Genomic DNA, 12755 nt, shown 5'->3' with positions numbered 1-12755 from the left:
ATGTGCAAATATTTCACATGTGTGCAATAACATTTTTGGTCCATATTACTTCTCATACTGATGTAGTATTAAATGTAGTAAGCACTTACAATATGATGTAGAAACTATATTGTGAAACTGAGACAGGTGCACATAAAAACAAGAAGAGGAGGAAGATGAAGCTAATGTGGATGTGACTGTTCTCTTGAGAAAGAAGTGTGTGTTCATGTTTGTCTTTACTGTCTGTGGCCTCATATCACTTCCATATCCTTTTGCACATCTGCCAACAACATCTGTTATTTTCCTCCATTCAGAATCTCTGATGTCTTACTCTGATGTCTGAGCCAATCTTTTAACCTCATTCACACCCAATGGCAGACACACACACACACACACACACACACAGAGAGGGGGTGACACAGATAAATGGGCGGCACACATTAGTGAAACAAATTATAGGTTAGTGTGCATGTGGGGGGCATGTGGGGGGTTGAGGGATTACTGACAACTGACACACACACACACACACACACACACACAGTGTGATTCAGGATGTCTGTAGTTGTTCCAGGTCATATTTGAAGTGTGTTGATCCTCCTCATCTGTCAAGACATTTCTTACCTCTCTGTTCAAAGGGCATGTAGACTTGTGATTAACAGTACGGATTGTGTGGTCAGTGATGAATTTGCCTTCTAATTCTTTGTCATTATAGCTGGATTTAGAGAGCTAAATACATATAAACACTGAAAGGTTTTCCCACCCAATATGCATTTGTGTAAATCCTCCATTGTACTTTAGACTTGTGTCCAGACAATGTGATCTGTGTGGCTTCCTGTCACAGGGAGACCACATGAGCACACTTCAGCTGTCTGAGCAGCTGTTGCTGTGACGCCATCTGTGAACACACTCAGCCCCAGAGCTGCCTACAGGAGAGTGAGAAAACACATTGTCTCTGAAACACACACACACACACACATAATGAGAGTCCTGCATATACGGCCTAGATATAGAGGAGAAGGATTGCTTTCTTCCAGGAAGAGTGTCTTGAGCAAGGTTTACTATCGGTACTGACATAGTTCTGTATTAAAAGCAGTGTTAGCCGAGGTAAGGTATTAGAGGCTGGAGCTCCTGACATAATCGTCTTGTGCCAATTCAACACTCACTTCATCTTCTTAAACGCCACTGTATTCTTCATATTTACAATGGTATAATGACCGGTTAACTCTATTTTTGACCCGACAGGTCTATGTCTAAAAGGTGCAGTACTCTGGAAAAAATAGCCAAACACACAACTAAAACTCCAACAATATTGAGAAATTAGAAAATGGTGAGATGTGAAAATCAATACACAATAAAGCTTGGTAACGTCTCTCTGTACAGTTTTATTTACATGATACTATTCTGTCGTAATGCTGGATAGCAAGATTATATGTAATACATAAATATCAACACAGTTTGTTGTTTTTTCATTTTTTGTACAAATTTGCATATAACTAAGAATCGGAAAGGATAAACTCAAAACTGATACATACAGTTGTCTTTTAAATGAAAACAATCAAACATCCTTACAGGGGGAGAAAACAAGGGATTAACACAAGTCACAAACATACACGGGCTTCAATGTGTCAGGCAGCCATGAAAACACACACACACACACACACACGCACACTTCTCTATGGGGCTCTAAAGCAGCCATAAAGACCAATAGCTGTTGGACAGATAAGAAGTTACATCTAATCTTGTTATCTATTATTTTTCATAAATCTAGCTCTGGCATGCTCCTGTAGTTCTGTAAACATGTGCTGATAAACCGGATAGCTCCACAGACAAAAAGGTTGGGGAAACACACACACACACACACACACACTCACTCACTCACTCACTCACTGTGCTCACATGAATGTTCTGTTAGCATATTTAAAATGTTTAAAAAAATCATGGTTCACATACCCTAATTCCACAAATGCACTGAATGCATGCGCTAACATCAGTACAATATCAATGGAAGAGAGAAAAACAAACTAATAAAACAAACAGATAATTGTCTCCGAGCAAATAAAATGTGTGAAACCCTAAGTTGAGTGATGCCAAATATTTCTGAAACACTAATGCAGATGAAGAGTAACTCATGTGTTTATCCCATTCATTCATGCTCCTACAATATTGTTGCTTAAATCCACCAACCAGGCCTTCAAGGGAAGGGTGCCATCCTTCCTCTCAGGCCATACATCAGTGCACACAGCCATGCACCAGGAGTCTGCAATTACAATATGGGCTCAGACCAGTTGGGGAACTCCTTTACCCATCACGTCCATTGAAAATGTTTAGATTTAGTGAAACTTGGAGGAGTAATTTGTTTGTCCCTGTCTAGCATGATACCTCCAGCCATATTGGAAACAGCCTCATCACAATCAAACCAATCAAAGTCAACACAGACATGCTGATCAGAGGGTCACTGAGGCTGACTATCAAGATGATCCATGGTTCTGCTGGGGTCAAAGCTGATGAAAACAAAGTAAAAGGGAAGACAACGAAGCTTAACACAGCAGCTGTGAGGTAGGTAAAGCTAGGAAAGACATAGACAAAGTAACAAAGCCCCTTGTGCATGGTGGGGGACAGTTGTACGGTTCTCCAGTACCAACGGAGCACAAAAGAAGTTCAAAAGGTTGAGGGACACAACTCGTGTGGACTGTTACTGTGTAGTCTGAATGCTTTGAAAGACATGCTTGTGTCTGACACATGACAGGGTCTTAGTAAAATGGCTGTCTGTGGTTTGGCACAAAATGGCGCCTGGTTTGGGTGAGAGGAGCACACCATATCCTTGACAGTTAGCCTGGGCTGCTCTTAATAAGACAATACATATATTTTTTTTTTTTAAAAGAGGACTGAACAGCCGCAAAGTCACACCACAGAAAGTAGGATAAAACAAACTAATGAATTAATCAAAATAAAGAGGAAAGTGATCATTCATGCATCTCCCTCAGACAGGATCTTTTGATTTTTTCTTCTTTTTTCCATCATTTTCTTGAGGTTGTAATTTTGTAAATCAAGTCCTTTCGATCCTCACTTCGTCACTCATGCCAGTGCTCCTTTCAAAAAGGTTCACACTCATTCTCCAGTCTTTGTTATAGGTGTTGTCATTGTTGCTGCTTCTGTTTTGTAAAATCTATATTCTCTGGATCTTCTCAGCCACCACCACAGGGTTCTCTTTACGGATCTTGGCGGCAGCCTCAGCCTTGTAATCATAGGGACAGTTGTGCTTGTCGGAGTACCGGTGGATGCCACAGAACAAGTTGCCACAGCGACAGTCGAACCCTGGAAGCACAAAGGTCATGGGTCAAAGTAAGAACAAGAGAGGTGAAAGTCTAAATTAGAGAGGTCGTAAGAGAAAACACTTTGTCTTTCCATCTATGACCAGTAAAATAGTCATCACAACCGGCATCACTGACAGTAATAATATGTGTGGCATCAGATGCGCCTTCATGCCCCCATCTGCTCACCTGTAAGGCCCACCCTTTTGCGGCACATGAAGCACCTATTCTTCTTGGGTTTTGGGGTGTCACCCTTGCCTTCTTCACTGCTGGAAGAAGCTACAGGAGAAGGGCTAGAAGCAGCAGGCTGGTTTACAACTACAGAAGAGAAAGACAACAGGGGAAATAAAATACTTTTTAGTCATGTTCTGTTTATCTTGAATTTGCAAGATTTGCAACAAATTTACATTTGTTAATGTAAATTTACATTAACACTTCTATAAGACATGCAAACACACTGGCAACTGAAATGAACCTTGTTTCTCAAACTTGCCCCCTCTTTTTCTTGGCAAAAAATAGTGCACTACACTGAGAAAGCCTCTGGCAGGCAGCATCCAATCTGAGAATGCCCTCTGGTGTAGAGGTATTTTTAAAACAGGTTTATTTTTAGGGCTCCTCTCTTTCTTGGTGGCTGCAAGTAAAACCAACAGTTGGGTTTAAGGTATTCAGCGAAGCATCAAAAATAAACTGTAGCTACAGTGAGTCCTACAAGGCGATATTTGCCATAATAAGTCTGTATGTGAGCATTGATTTCATGTGTGTGCCACTTGTTTATATCGGCTAGCCTGTCGGTAACTACAAGTGTGCCTCCGTGAGTGTGTATGTCTTACCAGGCTCTAAAGGTTCTGGCTCTTCTCTCGAGATGCTCATCTCTGTCATTTGTTGGGTCACAGGAAGAGATCCTTGAACAGTTCTGAAGGTTTAAATAAAAAAAGGGAGAAACAGGGATCAGCAAGAGAAAAGGAACCAGCAGTTCTCAGATTCACCACTTACTAACTTTCTTAAAAATCTCAAATAAAACACAGTACTACTGACCTAGACATGTCTGGTGAAGAGGCAGGGGAGGCATCAACCTTGGCAAGACTGGCTTCTAGTCTCTGGATGGCTGAGGCCTCTGAGGTAAGACTACCAGCTGAGCCTAGGTGAGAACAGACTAAACTCCATTAGACAAAACAGTAAACAAAAACATTTGAAATCTATACAAAAAGTATAAAATATGCACAATCATTGGTGGAAAATGGATTGTATATTAAGAAACCCCAAAACTGTATTGATGTTCAAATTCAATTACAATAAACTCCTCTTATCTACCCTAGATTAATCTTTTAAAATCTCTTCAGTGGACTTGGCCATATAGGAATAATTTATTTTCTCAAAGCTATCTTCAAGATAATCTCTCTGCTCTTCATACCGTGTTTGTCTTGTTTGGCAACTAGGTCTCAACAGGTTGCCAGTGTCACATTGTGAGAGAAACTGTAATGTTTGATCTTAGAAATGTTTAAAAGGAGTGAACACTCACCTAACCTTGAACATGGTAATGAAGAAAACAGCTGTCTTTCATTACAACAAAGAGTGGAAAAACAGAGAGGGAGGGCAGGGAGAGGATAGCTGGGAAAGACACTGACTGGCCTGGAACTGGTTGTATTTAAAAACAATGTCTACGCTTTCTTCCCTCCTTATCTCAAGCGGTAAATATATAGTTTATAGTACAAACTGGGCTTCTGAAATCAATTGGGGTTGAAAGCAGACAGAGTTCTCCATCTCTTTTTTTTGTTGTGTGAACTAACTTACCCATAGGGCTGAGAGGGCTTATGCGGTCGCTGCTCTGCTGCCGTGTCAGGTGGTCCTTATAGCATACGGAGCACATCCCATTGGTTCTTGGGTTGCCAAAGAAACCGCAGCCTGTGGCACAAAGCATGGGCACCTGGCTCTGGTTCGTCTCTTGGGCCATTGCTAACAGAATGAGAGAAACAGAGTGAGAATTAGACCGACAGACACGCGGAGAACATTTACCTGCACCAACACATCAATGCGAAATACAACTGAAAGCGACAATGTTTTCCATCACGGGGCACATGTCCCTGTTAAGACGCTGCTGTCCTGCCAATCTGGTTCCAAAGAAACTTGTTGCCAGGGCCCAGAGATAACAGGCGGCATATTATGAACATTTGAAAACAACATGCCTGTCTCTTTCGACTTGCCCTTTAGCATGAATACAGTAATGAACGCTTCGCCACAGGAAGTACAGAGAACAAACAAACACTCGCTCTGTTCTGCTCAGCACCTTGGCAGAAGCTGAACGCTGTTCTGTCCCACAGCATTGTTCTCTGTTGCGTCCCCCTTTTCTTCCTACCATCCCCTCCCCGCAGTCCTGAGAACAGTTGGTATGGCTCTTAACATTTCACCCACCAGCTCTCATTTTCATATCTGTATAGTTTTTTTAAGAACAACTTTATATCAATCCTCCCCTCCAAAGATCTAATTATGAAGTATTACATAGTTGGCATCACTTAGTTCATTCTTCATAACTAAAGCCAATTGTGTTAAATGCGTCAACACAGTTTCATGATAATTATATGACCAGATATGACTCTTCACTATTACCAACACTGCCTCATCAGTCTTCCTCCAGATAAACACCAAACAAAGCACTGACTCACTGGTAGTATCTCTGGCCCCAAAAGAACAAAGCAGTTACAGCAACAAACTGTTTGTACCAAAAGACACAAGATGGGAAACAAAGTAGGTCAACAGTTTCAAAAAGTATTCCCATCCCTCCCCCTGTGATTCTCGCCCCACAAGACATTACAAAACCTCTCGAGTCATTTCTATTCACACATAAGGCCATAAATAAGTGTGTATGTGCAGAGCTTGGCAAAATGTGTAGCCCCATGACGCTGTTACACAGCTCTGCTGCAATGCAATACAACAGGAAGTTGTGTAATGGGAGGCGCTGCCTTTAAGGCAACAGATCAAAAACACCTTGATGAATGAACAACAGACAGGAAGTTCTAGATTAGCTAGGTAAGAGGCCTCCTGTCTGCCAGTCCTGCCCTGTCTGTTTTACAAATCATCAGTGTGACTGATACCAGACCCTCCAGAAAAGAAAACAACAGTCAACAACTACCAGCGCACACAGCAACAGAACCATATTTCCATTGTAAACAACCTTTGGCCCCGTTCTGCTCATGGACACAAACAGGACAGACAAGCTTAATGTTCCAGGAGAGGTTGGCAGTTGTTTAAGAATGTTTTGTCAGTTCACTCAAGGTGTCCTGGCCTCCCCAACAGACTAACAAGTCACATTAAATTGTGAGCTACCCCTCCCCATCTCTCCTCTTTATCTACCCCTGCATGTTATCACTGCTGTGTCAACAAAAGGTTTTCCTTGGAAAAGCCCACAAAGACCTTCTCTGCCTTTGCGTCATGTGTTCAACTGCTGACTGCTGAAAAATACCCAACATGACTGACCTAGAGGTTAGTAACATGTAGCTGGACAGGAATTTGTCTTTGCATGCGATCAACAGTATCATTCACTTACATCCATCACCAGTTCATTATGTTGACAGCTACATTTGGGCTTTACAATTTGAGCTATACATCCATACAAGGTCTTTGAGTAAAAGCAGCTCCTCAAATGAAGGATATCAATTCAAACTTGAGACAGACAACATCACATCTGTCAAGAAAAACAACATGAAATATAAAACAAAGAACATGACCAGGACCATAGCTGCTAACAGATTGACCAGGACTGTTAACTTTCTGACACAAAGGCACAATGGACAGCGTGGCTCAGCTGTCACGTTTGGGCCCAGCTGTCAGACAAACAGCAGACATGTTAACCTAACCTAAGACCTCTCACAAACCTGAGATAAGGTAGGAGGTGAAATCACTCCGGTTACCCACATCATAGCTTTCAACATGGCACGAATAGACTGCATAAAGAATGTTTGATGTTTAAATTAGGTCTTTTTAGAGTGCATGGAATATAACTGATGAACAGCCCAAGATAGATCACCAGCCAGTCATTCACCACCAACTTCCTTTCATAAAAACCTAAACACTCACAGCAATAAAATGTGAAAACTGATCTAAATTGTTCCGTTTGTTCTCTAAGTGATGGACTATTGAACCCAGTTTAAACAACAGAGCTGTGAAAATCTCGAGCAAACAAAAAGGGGGGTACTGTGCTCCTGTATTAGACACAGGTTTAACATTAGCTCTTATTTCAGGCCCTGCTGTGGTGAAAACTACTGAGTCACACTGAAGGACAGAACAAGAAAAAGCCCACTGTTTGGTTACACGCACTGAAAGTATTCTCTATAAAAGGGCACAGTGCTGCAAATAATCATCAGACGCCGTCAGGAAGGCTACAGCACTGATGTTTTCTGAAATAACCTACAGTCTAGACAGTGTGCTCTCTGCTCCCTTTGTTTCTTCTTTCTTCCTTTGTCTGCAATCTCTCTGCTTCCTGTTTGGACATCGTTCTGTAGCTCCCCCTTTCTCGCTATAGTTCTACTTATTTCCGTTTTCTACGTGTTTTCAGCGAAACAATGTGAACAACCTCGAATATATAACCACACTTTCATACTAAGAAACGACTTGGTGGGGACACACAGCTCTTAATACCGAGAAAAGCTGCTTTTCTTCAAAGCTAAAACTACCAACACCAGGCAGTTACTGGCAGGTCATTTAACTAATATTTAACCAAATCATCTAGTAATTTCAGAACAACTCTTTCGCTCTACTTGCACATTCGGCTTATGAATTTTCTATTTCTAGACAGGAATTAGCTGGCTTTGGTTCCCCATCCCCCAGCTCGGGGCAAATAGAAAAACAGAGACAGCAACCAGCACTAGCTAGCTCCCTCCCTTGTTTTGCCCTTAAACCAGACGGAGTCACGTTTGAGGGCTTGTGATGTTTCCAGTCAAGAGGAGGAGATGGTGGTGCTGTTGGTGGCGAAAACTTCAACGAGCCAAAGACCAAACAGCTTGTTTACCACACAATAGCACCACCACCACACCCCCCCTGACCTTTCAATCCACCGGTAAAGGTCGCCGTGACCGACCATCAGCTTAGTTAAACACCCCTCTTTTCGTTGTTTACCTCGACAAGCTGAGCTCACTTCAAAATTCATCCTTAAGAAAAAAAGCAATAATCCAAGATCATCACCTGCTAAAAAACGATGAAGTTTCTCGCGAGAAGACGGGGGAAAAGTGGCCGTTTGTCCTGGCAGAAGAAAAAAGGTCGCGGGTTTTAGGTCCTGGTCCTTTACTCTTTCTATCTGTGTCTGTGTGTCGTTGTCCTTCGTGTCAGACGGATCTAGGTGGGTTTGATTCTCCCTTCCTCGCCCTCCTACCTCTCTCTCTTCCTCTCTCCGTCTCCCGTTCCTTCTGGATGGATGTTTGTTTCCTTCTTTAGTAAGAGGAGTGGCGGATGATGTCACGGGTAAAACAACGTGTCGCCATTGGCTGACAGCGGAGCCCCCGAGCGCGATGTACAGTTTAGCCAGTCGGTGGGGGAGGAAGGGGTAGTCGGCCGTGCACATGCGCGCAGTCACTTGCGTTATTACACATCTATTCGTCATCCGCCTCCAAGACCACGCATCTGTGTTATTGAGTAATCCGCCTAAACAAATAAATTATAGTGCTGACATGACAGAATTTAAATAAATAAATATATGATTATTAAGAGGATATCCATCCATCCATCCATTTTCAATACCGCTTATCCTCATTAGGGTCGCGGGGGTGCTGGAGCCTATCCCAGCTGACATAGGGCGAAGGCAGGGGACACCCTGGACAGGCCGCCAGTCCATCGAGGGCATATTAAGAGGATATTCTCCTGGAAATGCCTCTTTGTACAATATTCTGTGAGAGGGCACTATTTTTTGTCGAAACTGCCTCGCCCCTCTTGCCACCTATACGATTATTTAACAAAACAAAACAAATGCTGATTTATAACCACAGAGATATGTTTGTTTGTTTAGGGATAGGGTGAAACTAGGCTTCCCCCCCCCCCCCTAATCACCCCAATCACCCCCTACACACACACACACACACGCACACACTTGTTTTGTTGACCCTGAGAGTGTAAACATGTTTTCTGGGGGGTAACAACAGACAAGAACCAAGTAGTAGGGGTGGATGATACCACAACATTTAGAACTGATACCAAGCCAAAAAACAATGTTTGATATAGTCTGTCTGTCAATGCATGTCAAAACAACACTCAATAGCTTTTTTTAATTTAGATTGTAAATACAACCCATTTGATCAGTGTCATCTAAAATATGTTTAATGTGTGAAATACATGAGTTTTCATATGTCCCTAAGTGATGCTGAACGTTTTGGTAGCGATCCTATTGATGCTGTATCAATAGTATTAATACAACAACAACAACAATAACCTTGAATCTGAAGTATTGATACTTTAGATATAATATATATAATCACTTATTGAACACCTCATTTACATAATGTATTGCTTAGCCCCTCGCCTCTCAGGCCATAATAACTTCAATTTGGAAACATTTCCTCAATTCAAAAGTTGATATTGATACTCAAGAAGATAGATGTACAGAGAGGTTATACACACACACACACACACACACACACACACACACACACACACACACACACACACACACACACACACACACACACACACACACACACACACACTTGTGTTGACGTTGAGCGTGTAAACATGTCTTGTGGGAGGCTACAAAAGATAAGAGCAAAATGAAATCAGGATAGTCTCAGGATAGTACTGTCAGAAATTGGTTGTGAAATACATTTCAGTAAACACGGTTGTAGCTGCCATCGAGGGCCCTGATGGCATGACCTCAGTAAAGTTTCAGGGAAGTTGGGGGGATTAAGCAATCTTTTCAGTTCAACAAAAGAATTGCAAATTCCAAATTTAAGTAAATTCAGGCTAAAAGCATATGCTAAAATATAGCAATTTCACATTTCTCCAGCAGAATTTTTTTCTTGCATTCTGAGGAATGATATTTTAACAGTAAATTATACAAAAAGTGTGAAAAGAAAACCATTCCTGTGTATTTGATGCCGTTGGCCAAAATGTCATGTAGAGGACTTAAAATATAATTTAGTATTTAGTATTTCTAAAATACTGGTGTTAAACATACTTCTAGTGGTTCACTATCATGATCTGGCTGAAAAGTCACTGACATGCTAACATTACAGCATCATGTGAGTTATTTTGTTCCATCAAATTTGACTTTGGCCTGCTGTTTATCTCACAAACAACCACCAGATCATGTCGTGCTGGGCTTGTTTTTGTGAAACCGGTAAACACCTCCCTTCCACTCAAATGCAGTGTGTCATGTGTGCTGTATAGTTTGCCCTGCAGCTCTGACAAGTCCCAACTTAATCCCCCACCTTGTCAGTGTAGTTACACACATGCAGGCACTACAGGCCTTGTGGTGTGTGTGTGTGTGTGTGTGTGTGTGTGTGTGTATAAGTTTGAGGGAACATGCTGTCATCTATCAGTGAATGAATTCTTGGAAACTTAGAAGGCTAATACAGTCTGGAAGCTATTGCCTAATACATTCTGTTCACTCCAGTTCAAACCAGAATTGATGTGGACATTGAAAAAAGATTCAGCCGAGTGAAAGTAAAAGTAGCTGCTGCTGATTTTCCCCTAGCTTTTTTATGGGGAATACACACAAACACACACAAACACACACACACATGCGCACACACACTCCTCTTCCAGAGGAAATAAATCAATCATAAACACATGTTTTTACAGTGCAAATGTGCAATCGGTTTCCTTTCGATAATATCAGACTACATTTCGATAATATCAGACTAACTTGTCTTCTACTAGCCTGCGTAGCACACTCTGTTTATTCATAGATTTCTTCATCGAGTATTTATTTTTTGAGGGCACAGTTTCTGAGTTTCAAAAAGGAAAACATCTGTGTAAAGTGTTTATGTGACCTGGTTCCTTCATAAATAAATAATATATATGTATATATATATATACATATATATGTATATATATACATATATATATATATATATATATATATATATATATATATATAGTAATAATAACAAAAATACAATAACTACAACATAGTTATACACATTTTGAAACTTTTGTTCTCATTTTTTTACAAACAACAAGAGAATTGAAGAGACCTGGAAACGGATAATAATAACAGCAATATTAAAGGTGTACTTTCTTGACAACAAGCTCTGATCATCTTTAGTCAGAATGTCTGTTCTAACTAAACCAGCTGAGTCACTTTAACTGGCCAGTGGTAATCAGAGTCACACATTCACTTGTTTATTTGCTTTAACAACACTGAGTAAATTTGCATACCATTTACAACAAGGTATCAAGGGAGGGTCCTCAAAAGCCAGGAACATTATTTGCTGATTAAAGTGACGCAGTAATCTAATAATGTAATCAAACGATGGCAAAGGTGAAACATTGACAACCAATGAAAGGCAGCTATGTTCAGACACATGTGAAGAATGCTTGTGAAAGCTCATCATGTGGCATTTTAATGCAAATCATCCTCGATGTAAGCAATAGTAGTGGTTCCCTTGAGTACAGAGGTAAGCTTTTCAGTCAAGAAGGCAAAGAGAGGGGGAGGTTAAGGGAAAACCAGGTCTGTGTTTTACACTGACTGAGGTCTCTGTGTGTGAGTGTTGTGTTAACGCAGCCCTGTACAGAGAAGCAGAAAAGAAGGAGCATGTATATGTGAAGTGTGTGTCTGTTTAGTATGTGAGGCTTCATTTGTTTCAGTGAAGGGAGGGGGCAGCTGAGGAGAGAGTGGGAGGTGTCGAGTATCATTACCCATCCCCCTTGCTGTCATGGCTTGGCTTCTATATGTGTGAGTGTGTGTTTGTAGGTTTTGGTACCAGTACTGAGAGTGTGTGTGGGGGTGGTTAGGTATAATGGTGCTGGTGGATAAATTAAAGGGGAGTGGGCCAATTATTCTTTTGCACAACAACGACAGGCCCATGCGAGGAGCTGCAAGGTACAATGTTGCCATGACAACGGATGCATACAATTGTCAGCTATGCTTTTTGTTACGTTTCAGTCTGTGCTTGTGTGTGACTGTGTGGGTTTGAGGATTACTTGAGAATCTGGAACCACCTGTCTGTCTATAGTTACTAGGCAGATATGGGCCCCGACATACACACACACACACACACACACTAACACACACACATACACACACAGTTACACACAGATGCACAGCTTGCCTGTGTCTGGAGTCGATGTGGTGAGACACTGTTGATAAAGGGGCTAGTGGTGGAAATGGCAGCTTATCCATTTACATAAGCTGTGTGCGGGGCTTGATAAGCTCTGCACTGAGGCTGACTTAAACCATTGCTTCAAAACTTGATCCCCCGCCCTGCCATGTCCACATTCAACTTCATGTGCATCCTCTCATTACAAAAATGTATGTATGTGTGT

At 41.5% G+C, this 12755-nt stretch overlaps 1 protein-coding gene across 6 annotated transcripts; it reads right to left on the bottom strand.

The window, feature by feature from the left end:
• Positions 1-1341: 1341 nt before the first annotated feature.
• Positions 1342-8798, bottom strand: zfand5a (zinc finger, AN1-type domain 5a). Of its 6 annotated transcripts, XM_034541260.1 has the most exons (7): positions 8466-8574; positions 5558-5661; positions 5082-5243; positions 4326-4443; positions 4121-4203; positions 3480-3608; positions 1342-3294 (listed from the first exon to the last, which is right to left on the bottom strand). In XM_034541260.1, exons 3-7 carry the CDS (start codon positions 5239-5241, stop codon positions 3146-3148), a joined length of 639 nt encoding a protein of 212 aa, XP_034397151.1. In that variant the 5' UTR covers positions 5242-5243; positions 5558-5661; positions 8466-8574; the 3' UTR covers positions 1342-3145. The 6 variants fall into 6 exon arrangements, with proteins under 6 accessions (XP_034397151.1, XP_034397145.1, XP_034397146.1 ...); XM_034541254.1 differs by lacking the exon at positions 5558-5661 and having other exon boundaries at positions 8400-8798; XM_034541255.1 differs by lacking the exon at positions 5558-5661 and having other exon boundaries at positions 4326-4428; positions 8400-8796.
• Between the last annotated feature and the right edge of the window lie 3957 nt (positions 8799-12755).

The sequence above is a fragment of the Cyclopterus lumpus genome, chromosome 9, assembly GCF_009769545.1.
Source record: "Cyclopterus lumpus isolate fCycLum1 chromosome 9, fCycLum1.pri, whole genome shotgun sequence".
NCBI lineage: Eukaryota > Metazoa > Chordata > Actinopteri > Perciformes > Cyclopteridae > Cyclopterus > Cyclopterus lumpus.
Note: the sequence above shows the minus strand (reverse complement) of the source record. Positions and strands in the feature narration are given on the sequence as shown.